This window comes from Oncorhynchus gorbuscha, linkage group LG09 (assembly GCF_021184085.1).
Source record: "Oncorhynchus gorbuscha isolate QuinsamMale2020 ecotype Even-year linkage group LG09, OgorEven_v1.0, whole genome shotgun sequence".
In the NCBI taxonomy this organism is placed as follows: domain Eukaryota; kingdom Metazoa; phylum Chordata; class Actinopteri; order Salmoniformes; family Salmonidae; genus Oncorhynchus; species Oncorhynchus gorbuscha.
This window is the reverse complement of record NC_060181.1, coordinates 86,457,962-86,477,692: the sequence shown is the minus strand read 5'-3', so window position 1 is coordinate 86,477,692 and position 19,731 is coordinate 86,457,962. Positions and strand designations below refer to the sequence as shown.

General features: G+C 43.4%; 1 protein-coding gene across 4 annotated transcripts in view; it reads right to left on the bottom strand.

The window, feature by feature from the left end:
• Nucleotides 1-19,731, bottom strand: part of LOC124044222 (probable ubiquitin carboxyl-terminal hydrolase FAF-X) — a 76,072-nt gene that overhangs the window by 22,812 nt on the left and 33,529 nt on the right. For all 4 annotated transcript variants that reach the window (XM_046363790.1, XM_046363789.1, XM_046363792.1 and 1 more), the window contains 11 exons: nt 18,425-18,520; nt 16,560-16,771; nt 13,382-13,622; nt 13,128-13,277; nt 12,159-12,279; nt 10,555-10,685; nt 10,140-10,418; nt 9,895-10,020; nt 9,638-9,775; nt 6,440-6,606; nt 6,063-6,171 (listed from right to left, as the gene is read on the bottom strand). In XM_046363790.1, the coding sequence (XP_046219746.1) occupies nt 6,063-6,171; nt 6,440-6,606; nt 9,638-9,775; nt 9,895-10,020; nt 10,140-10,418; nt 10,555-10,685; nt 12,159-12,279; nt 13,128-13,277; nt 13,382-13,622; nt 16,560-16,771; nt 18,425-18,520 (1,770 nt within the window). The remainder of the gene's footprint in view (nt 1-6,062; nt 6,172-6,439; nt 6,607-9,637; nt 9,776-9,894; nt 10,021-10,139; nt 10,419-10,554; nt 10,686-12,158; nt 12,280-13,127; nt 13,278-13,381; nt 13,623-16,559; nt 16,772-18,424; nt 18,521-19,731) is intronic.

Below are 19,731 nucleotides of genomic sequence, written 5' to 3'. Positions count from 1 at the left end.
GGAAGCCAGCCACACCAATGTGTCGGAGGAAACACTGTGCACCTGGCAACCTTGGTTAACCTGCACTGTGCCCGGCCCGCCACAAGAGTCGCTGGTGCGCAATACCGGCCAAGCCTTCCCTAACCCGGACAACGCTAGGCCAATTGTGCGTCGCCCCACGGACCTCCCGGTCGCAACAGAGCATGGGCGCGAACTCAAGGTCTCTGGTGGCACAGCTGGCGCTGCAGTACAGCGCCCTTAACCACTGCGCCACCCGGGAGGCCAAAAACTCCATCGTTTAACCAATAGGTAAAATAATGTTAATTGTGTAGATAGTCCTTTTAGGAAAACCAAATGGTCCAAACCTCATGTCACTATCACAATCCGTTCAAAAGTTATTGGAGTTTTTACCCTTGTAGGAAGGACTCAAATCAATGGAGGCCAGAGACAAAAGGTGGTTAAAAACCTGGAAAATATCATGGCGTCAGCGATGCTGGATGCTGTGAGAGACTTAAGGCTACCTGACAGGCTTACCATTGAACTCGTCATCTTTCTTAAATCCGGAGGACATAAAAACAACATATAGAGAGAGGTAAGATTGATATCATTGTGACATTTTGTATTTTCATATTTTAGTACACACTGTTCATATTAAAGCGAAGTTTGAAAAAAATAACAGAGGACTTCTTACAAAAACAAGCTTATCATCTCGGTGAAATTTCAACGGAACACTGAGCGTACTGCAAGCTTTTTTACATTTAACTCAGTGTGTGTCTTGCTAATTTTACTATTTTGCAACCCATGGGGAAAGAAATTGGAATACGACGACCATAAAATGCAAAATCCTCCAAAGTTTAAACAAGAAAGCGACACCTCCGTCAGCAGAACTCAGTGCTTAACGGATGTATTAGGTTAATGACTTGTTAAGAGAATGATCCCACTGAACGATTCAGAACACGAAGAATCACGTGCGTCTTGATAAATTGTATTTTATAACATAAGGAAGTGAAAATGTCATCGCCAAAGCGCGTTTTCAACCACTCTGGGGAGAGTGTGCGGACACCTAATTAGTGCAGTGCTTTACACATGTTTTAACTTGCAGGTTGTTGACTGGATCAAAATGAGGCGTGGTGGGGGCGTGGCTAGAGCTGTGGTGGTCCTGAAATTTTGTCATAAAGCGATCGTCCTTCTGTAGCTCAGTTGGTAGAGCATGGCGCTTGTAACGCCAGGGTAGTGGGTTCGATCCCCGGGACCACCCATACGTAGAATGTATGCACACATGACTGTAAGTCGCTTTGGATAAAAGCGTCTGCTAAATGGCATATACATATACTTAAATAACATCCAGTCTCACGCTAATTTAAGGTGACTTAAAAAACACATTTAGCATCTCTTGGCACTGATGCAGACCTTAGGCACATCGAACATTTTAAAAAGTCTAATAAATCCATGTAATATAGCCTACACCTTCACAATGAATCCATTATTTGTATTGGACAGGTCAAAAAAACAACAACATGATATTTAAAAAATGTAGTCTCATTAACAAATTGACAAGCACTTGATAATGCCTCAAATTTCCCGGCGGCATCCCCTTTTTAGGTAATCTGGTCTTTCTCAGAGCCTACAAGTGAAGACTGACATGCCCTTATCCAATTCCGAGGTGCATATTGAAAACATTGGAAGAACTGTCCACCTTTACTTTTCGTCAGCCAACAAGATGAGTAGGCCTAACGAACAGAAAAAGCACTCTACTATCCCCCAAAGTACAAGAGTTGACCTATTCTATTCTGTGCACAAAATATTCCAAACATCCCAAATGAATACAACCATTCACATCAGAAAAAACTTTAAGCAATGTGGCTGATGCACCAGATCAGAACATTTAGCTTAAAATGTTGATAGTTTATTTCTTCACATTATAAACCGAGCAATGCACACACGGCAGTAGGCTATAAGCACACATGTTCCATTAGCGGGAAAACACCATTCTCAAAAATGAACGCAAATGCAATTATCCATGAAATGCTTTTATTATTATTATTATTAAGGTGCATTTTTATGGTTAAAATTATCTTCCCCCAAACTTGAAACTCACGTGCTGCGCATGTATGCCAGTTAGGTTTTACACTTGTTGTAATGCGGATTAATGTGCTTCAATTTAAGAAATTCTTTATTTGGCCACTTTAGTTGTGATACAAACCTTATGAAAACATATAGGGCTATGGGCTAGGCTACCTGAGATGTGCGACTATTATTTGAAAAAGTAAAAAATAATAATGCATTTGCGGTTTCTTGCCTTACTGCACACAAGCTGGGCATCATTCACAAGTTATATATCATTTATAAGTGATAGGCTAATATTGTCACCCATCAGACTATTCTTGATGTAATCTTGTCTGTACATATACTAAATCATATGTTTGACATTTGTTTAGATTTAGAATGGACCATTATCATGCACCTGTCTCGAAACGGGCAGGGGGAAAGAAATACACGTAATCTATGCACTCAAATACCTTATGGAGGCTGCTTTCCCGTGGTTAAATGCCAGCCAGGTGGGCTACTGTTGTAAAGAGAAGCAATATACTTAATATTATGGAAAGTTGAGAAATTAATACAGTAGGCCTAGCCTGCAGAAAGCTGATAGAATTCTCCTATTTTTAATAGAGGCCATCACTGTTTTCTCATGCAATTGCATAGCCTATAGAAATGTTGAGCAACATGAGCTCATGGACTCTCATGAAGTGTTTGATTAGACGTTTGATTACATTTGCATTGACGTCAAAGTGATTAGAGGGACAATAGAGTTCTGAGTACCAGGCAGTTATCAAGTTTGGTAGGCTACTAATGACCATCAGCAGCATCAGAGCTTGAAGAAGACTAGTTACCGTGACTAAACGATCATGTGGAATTTGACTGAAGTCATGATTCGTGACCGTCAGTGTGGCGGTAATGCGATACCTGTAAAAGCCCTAGGCAGGGCCAAGGGTGTGGTCACCGACCTAGACTTTCTGAGGCCCTCTTGGCCGCAGAGACAAAATACTGCTGTTTTAAAGCTAGTTTCCTGCAATTATACACATTTTGCCATGGGGCTGAGAGAACATTTGCAGATTTAAAGTGAATTTCCTGCAATTCAACACATTTTGCGAGTGTTCTTATGCTATCTGAGTGACTCACACATCATTACAAAAACAATGGGGACTCCATGTTATGACAAAAAATATCTCAATGCATAATCTTTTGGATTTTAGAATTGTCTAGCTATGATTGTTCACTCTCAAAGATGACCTTATAAAAAAAGACCTCTTTTCTGCATACTTTATATTTTTGGTAATTTAAGTCTACACTGTACATAGACCATCGGTAAATAGCCCAATTTACCTACCTCACCCCCATACTGTTTTTATTTATTTACTTCTCTGCTCTTTTGAACACCAGTATCTCTACCTGTACATGACCATCTGATCATTTATCACTCGTATTAATCTGCTAAATTGTAATTATTGCCTACCTCCTCATGCCTTTTGCACACAACGTATAGACTCTTTTTTTCTCCTTTCTTTTTTTCTACTGTGTATTGACTTGTTTACTCCATGTGTAACTCTGTGTTGCTGTCTGTTCACACTGCTATGCTTCATCGGACCAGGATGTCTTGCTCCCAGGCAGACTAAATAACTTTTTTGCCCGCTTTGAGGACAATACAGTGCCACTGACACGGCCTGCAACGAAAACATGCGGACTCTCCTTCACTGCAGCCGAGGTGAGTAAAACATTTAAACGTGTTAACCCTCGCAAGGCTGCAGGCCCAGACGGCATCCCCGCTGATCCTCAACACTGGGGCCCCACAAGGGTGCGTTCTGAGCCCTCTTCTGTACTCCCTGTTCACCCACGACTGCGTGGCCACGCACGCCTCCAACTCAATCATCAAGTTTGCAGACGACACAACAGTGGTAGGCTTGATTACCAACAACGACGAGACGGCCTACAGGGAGGAGGTGAGGGCCCTCGGAGTGTGGTGTCAGGAAAATAACCTCACACTCAAAGTCAACAAAACTAAGGAGATGATTGTGGACTTCAGGAAACAGCAGAGGGAACACCCCCCTATCCACATCGATGGAACAGTAGTGGAGAGGGTAGCAAGTTTTAAGTTCCTCGGCATACACATCACAGACAAACTGAATTGCTCCGCCCACAACCGTAAGTGCTCCGCCCACAACCGTAAGGCTCTCCAGAGGGTAGTGAGGTCTGCACAACGCATCACCGGGGGCAAACTACCTGCCCTCCAGGACACCTACACCACCCGATGTTACAGGAAGGCCATAAAGATCATCAAGGACAACAACCACCCAAGCCACTGCCTGTTCACCCCGCTATCATCCTGAAGGCGAGGTCAGTACAGGTGCATAAAAGCTGGAACCGAGAGAATGAAAAACAACTTCTATCTCAAGGCCATCAGACTGTTAAACAGCCACCACTAACATTGAGTGGCTGCTGCCAACACACTGACACTGACTCAACTCCAGACACTTTAATAATGGGAATTGATGGGAAATGTAAAATATATCACTAGCCACTTAAAACAATGCTACCTAATATAATGTTACATACCCTACATTATTAATCTCATATGCATACGTATATACTGTACTCTATATCATCTACTGCATCCTTACGTAATACATGTATCACTAGCCACTTTAACTATGCCACCTTGTTTACATACTCATCTCATATGTATATACTGTACTCGATACCATCTACTGTATCTTGCCTATGTTGCTCTGTACCATCACTCATTCATATGTCTTTATGTACATCTTCTTTATCCCCTTACACTGTGTATAAGACAGTAGTTTTTGAATTGTTAGCTAGATTACACGTTGGTTATTACTGCATTGTCGGAACTAGAAGCACAAGCATTTCGCTACACTCGCATTAACATCTGCTAACCATGTGTATGTAACAAATACAATTTGATTTGATTTGATCTTGGCCAGGTCGCAGTTGTAAATGAGAACTTGTTCTCAACTAGCCTACCTGGTTAAATAAAGGTGAAATAAAAATAAATAAAATACACTGAAAACATTACCATAAAATTGGAATAAAGCTGGTATTACTTCCTCAAAAAATGAATCTAAGATAACTCGAGAAATCTAATTAAATATTGATGTTTTTGCCAAGGAGGTTTTAGTTACATCTAGCTAAGGTGTTTGGTGCAGTATTTTTCAAGTAAAAAAATGTGAAACGTCGGATCTGCTGGGCAGGTCTGTCTCACTGTCTGTGTGTCGTGTTAGCGGGCAAGTGAGCATTGACGAAATCAAAACCCAACCCTCAAGCAAGTCATGACGAACTCACTTACAAAGTTCAGTTTTTGACGAGAATGACTTTACTACACCTTGTAGTAAATTTACACTAGAATAAATGTTTGACAAATATCGATGCCACATAGGCCGTTTTCTATCAGAGAAGTTAATTGCCTTCCATTGCGCTTCAAAAAGCTGTTGAAACGCCAGGAAAACCAAGGAACAGCTTTCTAAACACCTCCTTTATACTTCCATCCTCCCCTTCATTTGAAGTGATCACTGATAGGTGAAAGCTATGATAGAAGCCTTTCTTATTAATATTATTATTTGAGAGTTACTTCAACAAATTAAGGCAGTAAGGGTACATTCAATCTATTTTAACAGGGCCATAATTGCAGTGATCATAATGAACATTTCAAAGCACTCATGTAAGAGTGAAGAGAGAGGTGCAGCTACGTAACCCCAGCACAGTGAAGAGAGGTGCGGCTACGTACCCCCAGCAGTGGAGAGAGGTGCGGCTACGTACCCCCAGCAGTGAAGAGAGAGGTGCGGCTACGTACCCCCAGCACAGTGAAGAGAGAGGTGCGGCTACGTACCCCCAGCACAGTGAAGAGAGAGGTGCGGCTACATACCCCCAGCACAGTGAAGAGAGAGGTGCGGCTACGTACCCCCCAGCACAGTGAAGAGAGAGGTGCGGCTACGTACCCCCCAGCACAGTGAAGAAGAGGTGCGGCTACGTACCCCCAGCACAGTGAAGAGAGAGGTGCGGCTACGTACCCCCAGCACAGTGAAGAGGAGGGTGATGAAGAAGAGGAGGGGTCGGTGGCCCATGCAGCACCTGGTGGCCATAAGGAAGAACTGCTCCTGGGCCATCTGACGAACTGACCTGGAAATAGATCAGAGAACACAATAAACCACAGACAAACTAATCCATCAATCTACAAACTGACCTGAGGACAGATCAGAGGACCATTATTAACATAGACACAGATAGCCCCACATGCTCATCCACTACACAAAGCAGTTAGACAAAAACCACTGTAGTAAACCAGCGGCAAACATCCTTGACGATTGGCAGGCTTTTGTTCCAGCTCAACGCTAAAACATCTGCTCGACAGAAAGTCAAGACAGACAGACAGCAGGGGGGGACATACTTGCTGTGGCAGTGCAGTAGCAGGTCTATGATGAAGGTCTGCCAGGCCTTCTCCTTACTGAGTGTGTCCAGAGCGGTGGGCAGCAGGGCGAAACACAGGGTCATGACCTCCAGGGCCTCACAGCACACCTGCTCATCCTCCCCGTCCGGCTCCTTAACCACGTCCGTCTGTAGAGGGGGAGAATACACACACCGCTGTGAGTTTACAAAACACAAACCACTTCTCTGTATTTCAGGAGATAGGCAGCAGGTGCACAGTGCACATAATCAACCTATTAGTCAGTTCAGTAAGCACCAAACGAGTACACACACACAATAATCCCACTAGTACGACAGACAAACACTCAACTGTGACTGTACAGGTCAAACAAAAAGATCTGTGCCTGTAAAACCTTCCAACCAGAAACCGTGGATTGATGGCAGCATTCGTGCAAAACTGAAAGCGCAAACCCCTGCTTTTAAAGCAGGGCAAGGTGACCGGAAACATGACCGAACACAAACAGTGAAGCTATTCCCTCCGCGAGGCAATCAAATGAGCTAAGCGTCAGTATAGAAATACATACAAAGTAGAGTCGCAATTCAACGGCTCAGACACGAGAGGTATGTGGCAGGGTCTACAGTCAATCACGGACTACAAAAGAAAAACCAGCCCCGTTGCGGACCACGATGTCATGATCCCAGACAAACTAAACAACTTCGTTGCTCGCTTTGAGGTCAATACAGTGCCAACGACACGGCCCGCTACCAAAACCTTCGGGCTCTCCTTCACCGCAGCCAACGTGACTAAAGCATTTAAATGTGTTAACCCTCACAAGGCTGCCGGCCCAGACGGCATCCTCTGCCGCGTCCTCAGAGCATGTTCAGACCAGCTGGCTTGTGTGTTTACGGACATATTCAATCAATCTTTATCCCAGTCTGCTGTTCCCACATGCTTCAAGAGGGCCACCATTGTTCCAGTTACCAAGAAAGCTAAGGTAACTGAGCTAAATGACTATCGCCCCGTAGCACTCACCTCCGTCATCATGAAGTGCTTTGAGAGACTAGTCAAGGATCATATCACCGACACCCTACCCGACACCCTAGACCCACTCCAATTTGCTTACCGCTCCAATAGGTCCACAGACGCCGCAATCGCAACCACACTGCACTCTGCCCTAACCCACCTGGACAAGAGAAATACATATGTAGGAATGCTGGTCATTGACTACAGCTCAGCATTTAACACCATAGTACCCTCCAAGCACATCATTAAGCTTGAGACCCTGGGTCTTGACTCCGCCCTGTGCAACTGGGTCCTGGACTTCCTGACGGGCCACCCCCAGGTGGTGAGGGTAGGTAACAACATCTCCACCTCGCTGATCCTCAACACTGGGGCCCCACAAGGTTGTGTTCTCAGCCCTCTCCTGTACTCCCTGTTCACCCATGACTGTGTGGCCATGCACAACTCCAACTCAATCATCAAATTTGCAGATGACACTACAGTGGTAGACTTGATTACCATCAACGACAAGATGGCCTACAGGGAGGAGGTGAGGGCCCTCAGTAGAGGTCGACCGATTATGATTTTTCAACGCCGATACCGATTATTGGAGGACCAAAAAAAGCCGCTACCGATTTTTATTTATTTATTTGTAATAATGACAATTACAACAATACTGAATGAACACTTATTTTAACTTAACATAATATTATCAATACACGTCCATTTAGCCTCAAATAAATAATGAAACATGTTCAATTTGGTTTAAATAATGCAAAAACAAAAGTGTTGGAGAAAAAAGTAAAAGTGCATAATGTGCCATATAAAAAAGCAAATGTTTACGTTCATTGCTCAGAACATGAGAACATATGAAATTTGGTGGTTCCTTTTAACATGAGACTTCAATATTCCAAGGTAAGAGGTTTTTAGGTTGTAGTTAATATAGTATATATAGGACTCTCTCTATACCATTTGTATTTCATATACCTTTGACTATTGGATGTTCTTATAGGCACTTTAGTATTGCCAGTGTAACAGTATAGCTTCCATCCCTCTCCTCGCACCTACCTGGGCTCGACCCAGAAACACATCGACAACAGCCTCCCTTGAAGCATCATTACCCATGCAGAGCAAGGGGAACAACTACTATAAGTCTCAGAGCGAGTGACGTTTGAAACGCTACTAGCGCGCACCCAGCTAACTAGCTAGCAATTTCACATCGGTTACAACAACTTAATCTCGGGAGTTGATAGGCTTGAAGTCATAAACAGCGCAACGCTTGAAGCACAGCGAAGAGCTGCTGGCAAAACGCACGAAAGTGCTGTTTGAATGAATGCCCACAAGCCTGCTGCTGCCTACCATCGCTCAGTCAGACTGCTCTATCAAATATCAAATCATAAACTTAATTATAACATAACAGACAGAAATACGAGCCTTTGGTCATTAATATGGTCTAATCCAGAAACTATCATTTAGAAAACAAAACGTTTATTATTTCAGTGAAACACGGAACCGTTCGGTATTTTATCTAACGGGTGGCATCCCTAAGTCTAAATATTCCTGTTACATTGTACAACCTTCAATGCTATGTAATAATTACGTAAAATTCTGGCAAATTAGTTCGCAACGAGCCTGGCGGCCCAAACTGTTGCATATACCCTGACTCTGCGTGCAATGAACGCAAGAGAAGTGACAATTTCACCTGGTTAATATTGCCTGCTAACCTGGATTTCTTTTAGCTAAATATGTAAATATGCAAATATGCAAGAAAGGCATTGGTGTTTATGGTTATGGTGCAACGATTGTTCTTTTTTCACAAATTAGCTTTTGTTAAATAATCCCCCTGCATTGCATCGATTATACACTCACATTAACATCTGCTAACCATGTGTATGTGACAAATACAATTTGATTTGAAAGGCCAAACACAACAAACAGATCTGTGACTGTACAGGCCAAACATAACAAACAGATCTGTGACTGTACAGGCCAAACACAACAAACAGATCTGTGACTGTACAGGCCAAACATAAAACACCAACCTTGTATCAAGGAAGAAGATACAGCGACAACAAACACTTGTGTCAATACAAATAAACACGCACCACCCCACAACAATGCATCTGCACACGCCAATATCCTCAGGTTGAGACCAAAATAAATGCAGACATCAATCAATGGACTGATGGTGGAGCGATAAGCAGCCGCACAAGTAGGTACCTTCTCATAGATTTTGCTGATCTCTTCATTGGAGCTGAAGACCAACTGTATGGTGCCACAGCCTGAAGCCCATGCTATCTTCTGCACCGCCCGGATCACACAGATCTCAGGGATGTACTTCGACGCCTGGAAGAAGTTCTGGGAGGGATGGGGAAAGACTTAAATTAGAGGAGATATTACAGTAAATAACATAGCAACATGTCTCTCTATTTCTTATTATGCTTTCTCTTCAGTCCCTCCCTCCCTTCCCCTCTAACCTCGTCAGAGATCTGTTGGGCCAGGCGTATAGCTACATTGCGGAGCATGCACTCAGAGGCAGGGTTGGGGAGGTTCTGCAGGGCACTCTGGAGGACCAAAGCCTGGTCGTGAGTGGCCTGGTTAATCTGAAGGGAGAGAGGATGTTTAACATCAACATGGCTGTCACAATCCTAGTTCACACGCATGTGTTTGTATGTGTGTGTGCGTATAACTGACTAACTAACTAACTAACTAACTAACTAACCGGTGAGACGGGTGTGGTCCCCTCAGCGTTGGGCTGGCAAGCCTCGGCCACAGCTTTGACGTGTCCGAACCCAACAGCGGTGAGCAGCAGTTTGCCGATCTTAAGAGCGTTGAGGTATGCCCCTCGCCGCGTCTCCATGTCGGCCGACGGCAGGAAGTTGTTCCGCGTGAGCATGCTCAGTACCAGCGGTAGCCCGCCACTCTTCAGGAAGTTGTACTGGAAGTCACTGGCGTCCTCACCCAATGTGGAGCTGGCTGGCATGAGCAGGGCATACACCACCTGAGGAGGGGATGGGAAGAGAGATATACATGCACAGTGGAACTGGTCAACAGAGAGCAAAGTGCAGACCACCTGCTATGGTAATGATGTGACAGTCAAATCGGCAACGACTACACACACACAGAATGAAACCCACCTCTATGAGGTAGAGGACTTGTGATGGCGATGGGCCAAAGAAGCGTGAGTCCAGTGTTGGGCTGAGGCCATTCTCTCCCAGCTTGGCATGGTCCAGACATACACCCCGCAGGTTCTCCACGGTACTGTTATCTACATAAAACATCAACAGGTTCTATACCGTACACTCACTGACCAGTTTATTAGGTACACCACCCCGTTTAGGAAAATGGATCGCTCCTACAGACAGTGAGTACCGTAGCCATGGCTAGCTATATAAAGCAGGCAGACCGGCTTCGAGGCATTCAGTTACATTTCGATTGAACGTTAGAATGGGCAAAATGAGTGACCTAAGCAACTTTGAGCGCCGGTGCCAGACGCGCAGGATCCAGTATCTCCGAAACGGCTGCCCACCTGGGCATTTCACCCACAACAGTGTCTAGGGTTTACAGGGAATGGTAAAACAAACTAAACATATTCAGTAAACAGCAGTACTGTGGGCAAAAACAGCTCACTGATGGAGGGTGGGGGTCGAAGGAGAATGGCAAGAATCTTGCAAGCTAACAGGCGAACCACGAACAGACAAATAACGGCTCAGTACAACAGCGTTGTGAAAAACGGCATCTCAGAACACACAACTCGACGGTCTGTGTCACGGATGGGCAACTGCAGCAGACGACCACACGGGGTTCCACTCCTATCAGCTAAAAACAAGAAGCGGCTCCCGTGGGCTTGCGATCACCAACACTGGACAAATGAGGACTTGAAAAACATTGCCTGAAACATGACAGTAAGTTCAGTTTACTTGAGTGGCCTGGTCAGTCTCTAGACCTCAACCCAATAGAGCATCTATGGGATGACATGGAATGGGCTGGTCACAGAATGTACCACCGTCCAATCTGCAGCAATTGGACCAACATGCCTGTGGAACCTTTCTGAAGAATTCAGGCTGCTCTGGAGGTCTGGACCGGTACTAGATGTGTGTACCTAATAAACTTGCCGGTGAGTGAGACATTTTGTCCATCAAGACTAGAAGAGATCACAGTGACTTTGAAAGAGGAGTCTCAAAGGATCATAAGGAGGTTTAAAGTGTGTGTGTCTCAGTCACTAGATCTCAACCCAATTGAACACTTATGGGAGATTCTGGAGCGGGGCCTGAGATTGTTTCCCACAACCATCAACAAAACAGCAAATTATGGTTTTTCTTGTGCAAAGAATGGTGTTGCATCCATCCAATAGAGTTCCAGGCACATTGAAGCTGTTCTGGTGGCTCATGGTGACCCCTATTAAGACACTCAATTGATGTTTCCTTTATTTTTGATTAGTTACCTGTATATCGGTCATATACACATCTCACATTTATCCACCAGTGCTGGCTTGGTAAAAATCTTTCAGAAAATATAGCATTGTCATGAGAGAAACCTATCTACGGCTACATCCCAATTCGCCAACCTTCTCCTGAAATGTGCACTTGCACGCTTCCCATTGTAGATTTAACAATGTTGGAAAACTCTCTATAAAACACTTTTTTTATTTGATTCATGACGGGGAGTTTGCAAGTGCACAATTGGGGAGAAGGGTGGAGAATAAAGGCACGGCCCACATGTACCACAGAGAGTACTGTACCTGGAGGCATCAGCTTCATCAGTACTCTGGCTCCGTCTCGTAGCAGAGGCATGTTGGGGCTACAGCCCAGGTCTGCTACCTGCCACAGGAAGGAGACGTAGCGCAGGTGGAGAGACATGATCTGAAGAGAGAGCGAGACGAGACAAGGGGTTACTCATCTGCGATCATGCATCGCTAGGCCAGACATCCATCTTTTTTTGAGACAAACTTGTTTTGATGACAGTAGTTCTAAGTGTGGACTGTGGACTAGAAAACAGTGGGAGATAAACTGCACAGTCGGTGTAGTTGAATATGGCATTTTGACAATGCAGTCTTTCTACTATCTGGATGCTTTCCTATAAAATTGTCTTCTAGGCAGGGACCAAGAGAGCTGGGCACCCTTCCCAAGTAACGGTGACTGACAAGAAAACGACGCGCCACTCCGGTGGAAGCAGCTGTGAGTATGTTTAACATTCACTCACTACTCCAGGGAGACAGCTGTGTGTGTATGTTTGTGTGTCTATGTTTAACATTCACTCACCACTCCAGGGAGACAGCTGTGTGTGTCTGTTTAACATTCACTCACCACTCCAGGGAGACAGCTGTGTGTGTGTGTTTGTGTGTCTGTGTTTAAAATTCACTCACCACTCCAGGGAGACAGCTGTGTGTCTGTTTAACATTCACTCACCACTCCAGGGAGACAGCTGTGTGTGTGTGTTTGTGTGTCTGTGTTTAAAATTCACTCACTCAGGGAGACCACATTCACTCACCACTCCAGGGAGACAGCTGTGTGTGTGTGTTTGTGTGTCTGTGTTTAAAATTCACTCACCACTCCAGGGAGACAGCTGTGTGTCTGTTTAACATTCACTCACCACTCCAGGGAGACAGCTGTGTGTGTGTGTTTGTGTGTCTGTGTTTAAAATTCACTCACCACTCCAGGGAGACAGCTGTGTGTGTGTGTGTGTGTGTTTGTGTTTAAAATTCACTCACCACTCCAGGGAGACAGCTCTCCACCTCGGGGTTGGGCCCTTCGCTGAAGTGGTTGCCATGGTTACCCGGTGAGCCAGTGGAAGAGTCCGAGGAGCTGTCTGGGCTGGAGGGCATGTTGGCACTCACCTGGGTCAGCTTGGCTGTGATCAACTACACACACACGGGAGAATATAAAGACAGACAAACCATTCTGTATAAATAGTCAAAGAAAAAATGCACTTGTGACTCATCAAAACATGGCTCATTGCGCTCACCGTTTTGTCTTTCAGGTTGAGCTGGCCAATCAGCTTCCTGTCGTCGGCTGGGTCAACAACATCCCCGCCAATGAAGAGCTCTATCTTGGTGTGCGTGGCGTTGGCCTTGATGCGTGTGAGGATACCGCGGCGCACTGACCCAATGGTGTCGTTGGTGTGAGACCAGATGTCCAGGTCATCCACCTGACGGCCCTGGTTAGGGAAACGCACGATCAACGTGATGTGCTTCCCCCGAAACGCCCTGAGAGAAGAGAGAGAGAGGAGATTTTTGTTGAACTTTTATTTATTCAGGGGAACCCATTGAGACCAGGGTCTCATTTATAAAAAGGTGCCCGAAGGACAACACAACAAACTCAAAATAATCAGTATAAATAAAATACAAATGACAAAATCAACATGACAGCTTCAAATACCACAAACACAATTATTTAATCCAAACAGTGACAATTCTCATTCAATATTAAAGTTCTAAACTTCCCTAGAGGGACCAGGGTGTCAAGATGTAGGAACTTTGTAAGCTAGTCCAAAAGTGGGGACAGCACTAAAACTGAAAGCGGATTTACCTAGAACGGTACGCACTAGCGGAACTTGGAGAGTTAACCATCCCTGTGAACGGGTTTGGGGTCTCATTTTCTATTTATTTTAACAGTGTAGTGAGGTAGGTAGGAAGCTTGTGTAGTAGCGCTTTATAAACAAAAAGGGAGTAATGAAGACATCTATGGGATTTTAATGAGGACCAGTCATCCTTTTGATACAGGATGCGTTCTAAAACTGTAAACTGTGATAAAGCGAAGTGCACTATGATAAAAGATGTCAACATAGTCATGAACTGGCAGTAAAGTTGACTGTACAATCTGCTTCCTGCTGTTTAGGGAGAGGCATGATCTATTTTTTAAAAATAATGTTTTTTTTAAAGCCTACTTTAAAATGTCAGCTTCTTCACTTGCCCATCGGTATGTTTTTTAAATGGCAAATTGTCAATTCAAAAGCACATATATTTATAGGCGGGAACGTGCTTGCTGAAACACCCATCCAATGCATACATTTGTAACCCATCTGAAATATATTTCTATGAGAGTTAGAAAACAGCATACATGTAGTTGTTTTTCCCCACATGAAGTACTCATTTTAAAATCGACAACAACTTTTTGTAAGGCAACGAAATCAGATTGCAGCTAGAACATAGGGGACAAAAGCGTAAATAACAGGGTCATCAGCATACATACAGATGAATGTTACAGGTTTTTGCAGATAGACCAATATTATTTATATAAATAGTCAAAAGGACAGGTCCCAAAATTGACACCTGCGGGACACCTTAATATTGAAGTAACTTGACACCATCAGAAATCACAGTTTCTTGTCTGACATGTAGTTCCAAAATTACCTGCAAGACACCTGGTCGTGGCCAATTTCAGACAATCTTTGAATGAGTAGGGGAGGATGGTCGACAGTATCAAAGGCCTTAGATAGGTCTACAAATATGGCAGCACAGTGATTCCTATGATCTAAGCAATTTATTATATAATTTAAGACAAGCAGAGCTGCTGAAACAGTGCTATGTCCAGATCTAAAACCAGACTGGTGCACATTAACAATACAATTTGAAGTGAAAAAAGGTTTTAGCTGAGAGTTTGCAAGTGGTTGTAATATTAGATTGTTTAGAAATTGGGCAGTAGTTATCTAGGTCAGAAGGTTATCCACTTTTGTAAAGGGGGAGGACATGCACCGCCTTCCAGGTCTTAGGGATAGCACCAGAAGCAATTGATAAATAAAAAATGTGGGTCAAAGATTATACAATGAGGCGGGCAGAAAGCTGCAGTAGAAAGGGATCAAGCGAATCAGCTCCTGCGGATTATTATTTATTCTGCAAGGCACTACATTCATTTACATAAATGGTTCAAATGAGGAAGAAGAAAAGAGTATGCCTGGAATAGCATGATTATCGGTGATTAAAGGACAAAAAGAGGGCAATGAAGGTATTTTCAGAAACCGTTCTTTCAAATAGATGGCCAGCTGAGGCAAAATGGTTATTAAAAGCACAACTAATGTCATTTTTATCTTTTATGGTACCAAATCAAAAGATTTGACCACTTTCCAAAATTTAGCTGGATTTCCACCACTCTAAGATACACAATTCATGAAGTATGTTGACTGCTTTTCTAACCTAAGACAGACATCTGATTGGCAGTCCTTCAGACATTTGAGAAGTAGAGGCAGAATCAGTGAATCTAACCTTAGCCCAAGCTAAGTTTCTTTCATGAAATCTTTCAGACAATTAATGCGTGAACCATGGGTTAGATCTGTCCTTTACTCTTAATCTTTTATATGGGGCATTCTTATGTGCAACCGAGAGGTAAAACATTTAAGGGCCTGATTTGAATCAGAGATAGAGGACATAACTCCAAGTCATACAGGAAATGTTACTCATTGAAAATTCTAAAATGTATCTTTGTAATAATGCGTAGACACGATTTAAGTAGCTTAGTATCTCTAATACATGAAATGGGACAACAGTCACTGAGCTTGTTAGCAAAGATTCCATTGGCTGTATACTTATGAAGGGCGTTTGGTCAGAATGATATCCAAGACAGTCGATTTTTCAGGGTGTTTTAAATTAGGGTGGTATGGTTTAGTTATCAGGAGTTAAATTTAGCTCAGTATAAATATCTATCTGATACTGGAATCAACCAATCCAGGTTAAAAATTACACAATATTAAAACAGATTTAGCAGGAAACTGTGATTTCTGATGGTGTCAAGTTAACTCAATATGACTAAAGGTGTCCCGCAGATGTCAGCACAGCAAGTCAGACAATTTGCTAAGGGCAGTTGGGAGGGCAATAAACTCCCACCAATGTTAGTTTGGCATTATTCCCAAAGTCCATATCTAGGACAAGACACTCAAATGTATTGGGCATAAGAGGTGGTAATACAGACAGCAACATTCAAGTTCTTTATGAATATGGCAATACCCCCACCTCTGTCAGATCAATAAACATCATATCCATTCAGAGACACATACGAGCCTGGCACAGACTTTTTTGAACCAAGTCTCAGTAATTATCTAAATGTATGAAAATGAGAGAGAGCAGAAAAGGAAAGATATATAGAAAGAGAGGGGTCAAGACAAAACAGGAAAACATTTATCAGGACAAAAGGTCCGTCCCCTCCCCTACCTGGACATGGGCAGTATGGTCCTCTCCTCGTGGTAGTCACTGTCACACTCGTTGATGTACTCCTTGAGCACAGTGAGCACGCGGACCATGCGGATGGCCTCCTGCCGGGCACAGTTGATGCTGTCCTTGTCCCCTTCCAGAACACAGAGCGTATCGTACGACGCCTTCAGACGGTCGAAACATGACTGGATGAAATCCTCGTGGATCTCTACCTGCATTGGGGGAGATGGGGGAGGACGGCAGGGGGGAAGGACAGTCAGAGTAGTGAGTTCAGGAGAGGGAGAGTCATGTTTAATGGTTGACAGTGTTTGTATGGAACTAAGTGCAGTGTGTTTCAATCCATCCGTCAGGAATCAGGTGCTAGTACTGGAAATAGTACCAATTAGAGATGCACATTTTGGTCAATTCTGCTTCCGACTAACCAACCCTCCTTAACCGGACAACAAACGGTTATATTTTTTCCTAACAGTAAAATGACGTGACCAACAGAAAATACTATGCATGCATTCAAGAAACAGACATTTTTCTTTGAGCTGAATGAACACATGCAACAATAGTAAGCCTATGGTCTTCCAGTCAAAAGGCTATATTATATAGCCTGTTATTGAACATTCAACTGCTTTAATGAAGCAGCCAATAAAACCTACATTTGCCAAAATACAATTTGTGGGAAAACACTATTCTAAACAGCACACCTAATGCATTTTGGCAAATGTAGGTTTTATTGGCTGCTTCATTAAAGCAGTTGAATGTTCAATAACAGGCTATATAATATAGCCTTTTGACTGGAAGACCATAGGCTTACTATTGTTGCATGTGTTCATTCAGCTCAAAGAAAAATGTCTGTTTCTTGAATGCATGCATAGTATTTTCTGTTGGTCACGTCATTTTACTGTTAGGAAAAACGGTTCCAAACATAGAAAGAGGGGGGATCTAATAGCAACAACTAGGATGGGTTACTAATATGACTAGGATTGTGCCTTTGGCTTCTGGACAACGAAAGGAAGTTTATATGAATACCAATAAAACAGGAGAGAAATGCTGGTTAATGGCACAAGGAAGTATTTTCTAAAAGAATGCCTCAACAATTCTAGGGCAGAATGTTGGCTAGGCTACTTTGAAGCAAGGTAAGACATGACTCATTCTTTGAAGTGAAGTAAATTATTCAGGTTTCAAACAGTTATATTGCCTCAAGCTCACATTGTAAAGTGGTGGATGACGTCCTGAGCCTGCCTAGCCGTCGACTAGAGCCTGCCTAGCCGTCGATTAGAGCCTGCCTAGCCGTCGACTATAGAGTTGAGAAATAAATAGCTCATTTTAATTGTGGCCATTAATTGTGGCCGTTAAAACACGCAAATTGTTATTTGTTGTGCAACAGCTGGGCTGTAAAAAAAAAAAGTACCCACATTGAGGAGATGCTCTCGTACTGTCTGACAGGTGATAGGCCATTACGCTTATCAAACTAGGCTCTGTATGCCTCGCGCCTGTGATAAATAAGATACATGACGACTAAAAGAAAATACATAATCCAATTTAATTCCACTAAATTATGCAAATTAACCAATAGACCGATAAGCATGGCTGGTGAAATATATTTTTCGGCAGTTAACCCGGTTAACATCCATAAAACCAATATGTGCAATAGGGATCTCAGAGGTAGGGAATGGAAAACAGTTGCTGTAGCACTGTATCACACTGACTGTCCCAGTCTAAATTATCATCAACTATCATTGATCACCAATACAATCACTATTCATGACTGTGTTTATATGTAAGTGGTTGTCTCAAAACGGCTAGATGATTTAGGATGACCTAACAGCAGATTGAGCTGTTATTGTTACCGGGACAGTGGACACCCAGGGTACCTGATTGACTTGTAGTTTTGGTCCAAGGTTGGTGTAGATCTCTTTTAGAAGGTCTATGGCTCGACTGGCGATGTCATCACTCCCTTGAATTACGACCTGGCAAGAGGAAATTTCAGATGGAATCAATGGACGCCTCCGGCTTCCTCTCTCTCTATCACACAGCCCTGGAGACAACACTGAAAAGTGTGTGTGTGTTATGACTCATCCAGACTAGAGGAGTGGGCCATTAATAGGCACTCAGCAGCAGCCCACAGAATCATCCCCAGTCACTACCGCTGACCCTGAGCTGATTTCACACACTAACAGCAGTACATTAACCCAGCCTCAAATACTGTGTGTGTGTGTGTGTGTGTGTGTGTGTGTGTGTGTGTGTGTGTGTGTGTGTGTGTGTGTGTGTGTGTGTGTGTGTGTGTGTGTGTGTGTGTGTGTGTGTGTGTGTGTGTGTGTGTGTACGGGCTAAATGTGTACCACGCAAGGCTTAACAGCCAAATCAATAACATCAGCGCTGTAAAATGAGCTTTGCTTAGGATGCAATAAAATAAATTATTCACAACAAAACATTGCATATAAGAAAATCCTATGAGCTCAAATGCAGCCTAGGCCCCTACTGTGCAAAAAGGCTGAATACCCAAATATACAAAAACACAACTCCTGAATCAGCTATGCATAGCACGTGAGAACAAGTGAACCTGTAAAACAAATGAACCTGTGAATCATCTAATATGCCCAGAGCGTGAATTAGAAGAACACTTTGAACCAACACATGTTTCATCATCATCAGGAGCCATTGGACTGACTGACAGCCTATACAACATCATCATCAGAAGCCATTGGACTGACTGACAGCCTATACAACATCATCATCAGGAGCCATTGGACTGACTGACAGCCTATACAACATCATCATCAGGAGCCATTGGACTGACTGACAGCCTATACAACATCATCATCAGAGCCAGCATCATTCAGAAGCCATTGGACTGACTGACAGCCTATACAACATCATCATCATCGGAAGCCATTGGACTGACTGACAGCCTATATCATCATCATCAGAAGCCATTGGACTGACTGACAGCCTATACAACATCATCATCAGAAGCCATTGGACTGACTGACAGCCTATACAACATCATCATCAGAAGCCATTGGACTGACTGACAGCCTATACATCATCATCATCATCATCATCAGCCATTGGACTGACTGACAGCCTATAAAACATCATCATCAGAAGCCATTGGACAGACTGACAGCCTATACAACATCATCATCAGAAGCCATTGGACTGACTGACAGCCTATACA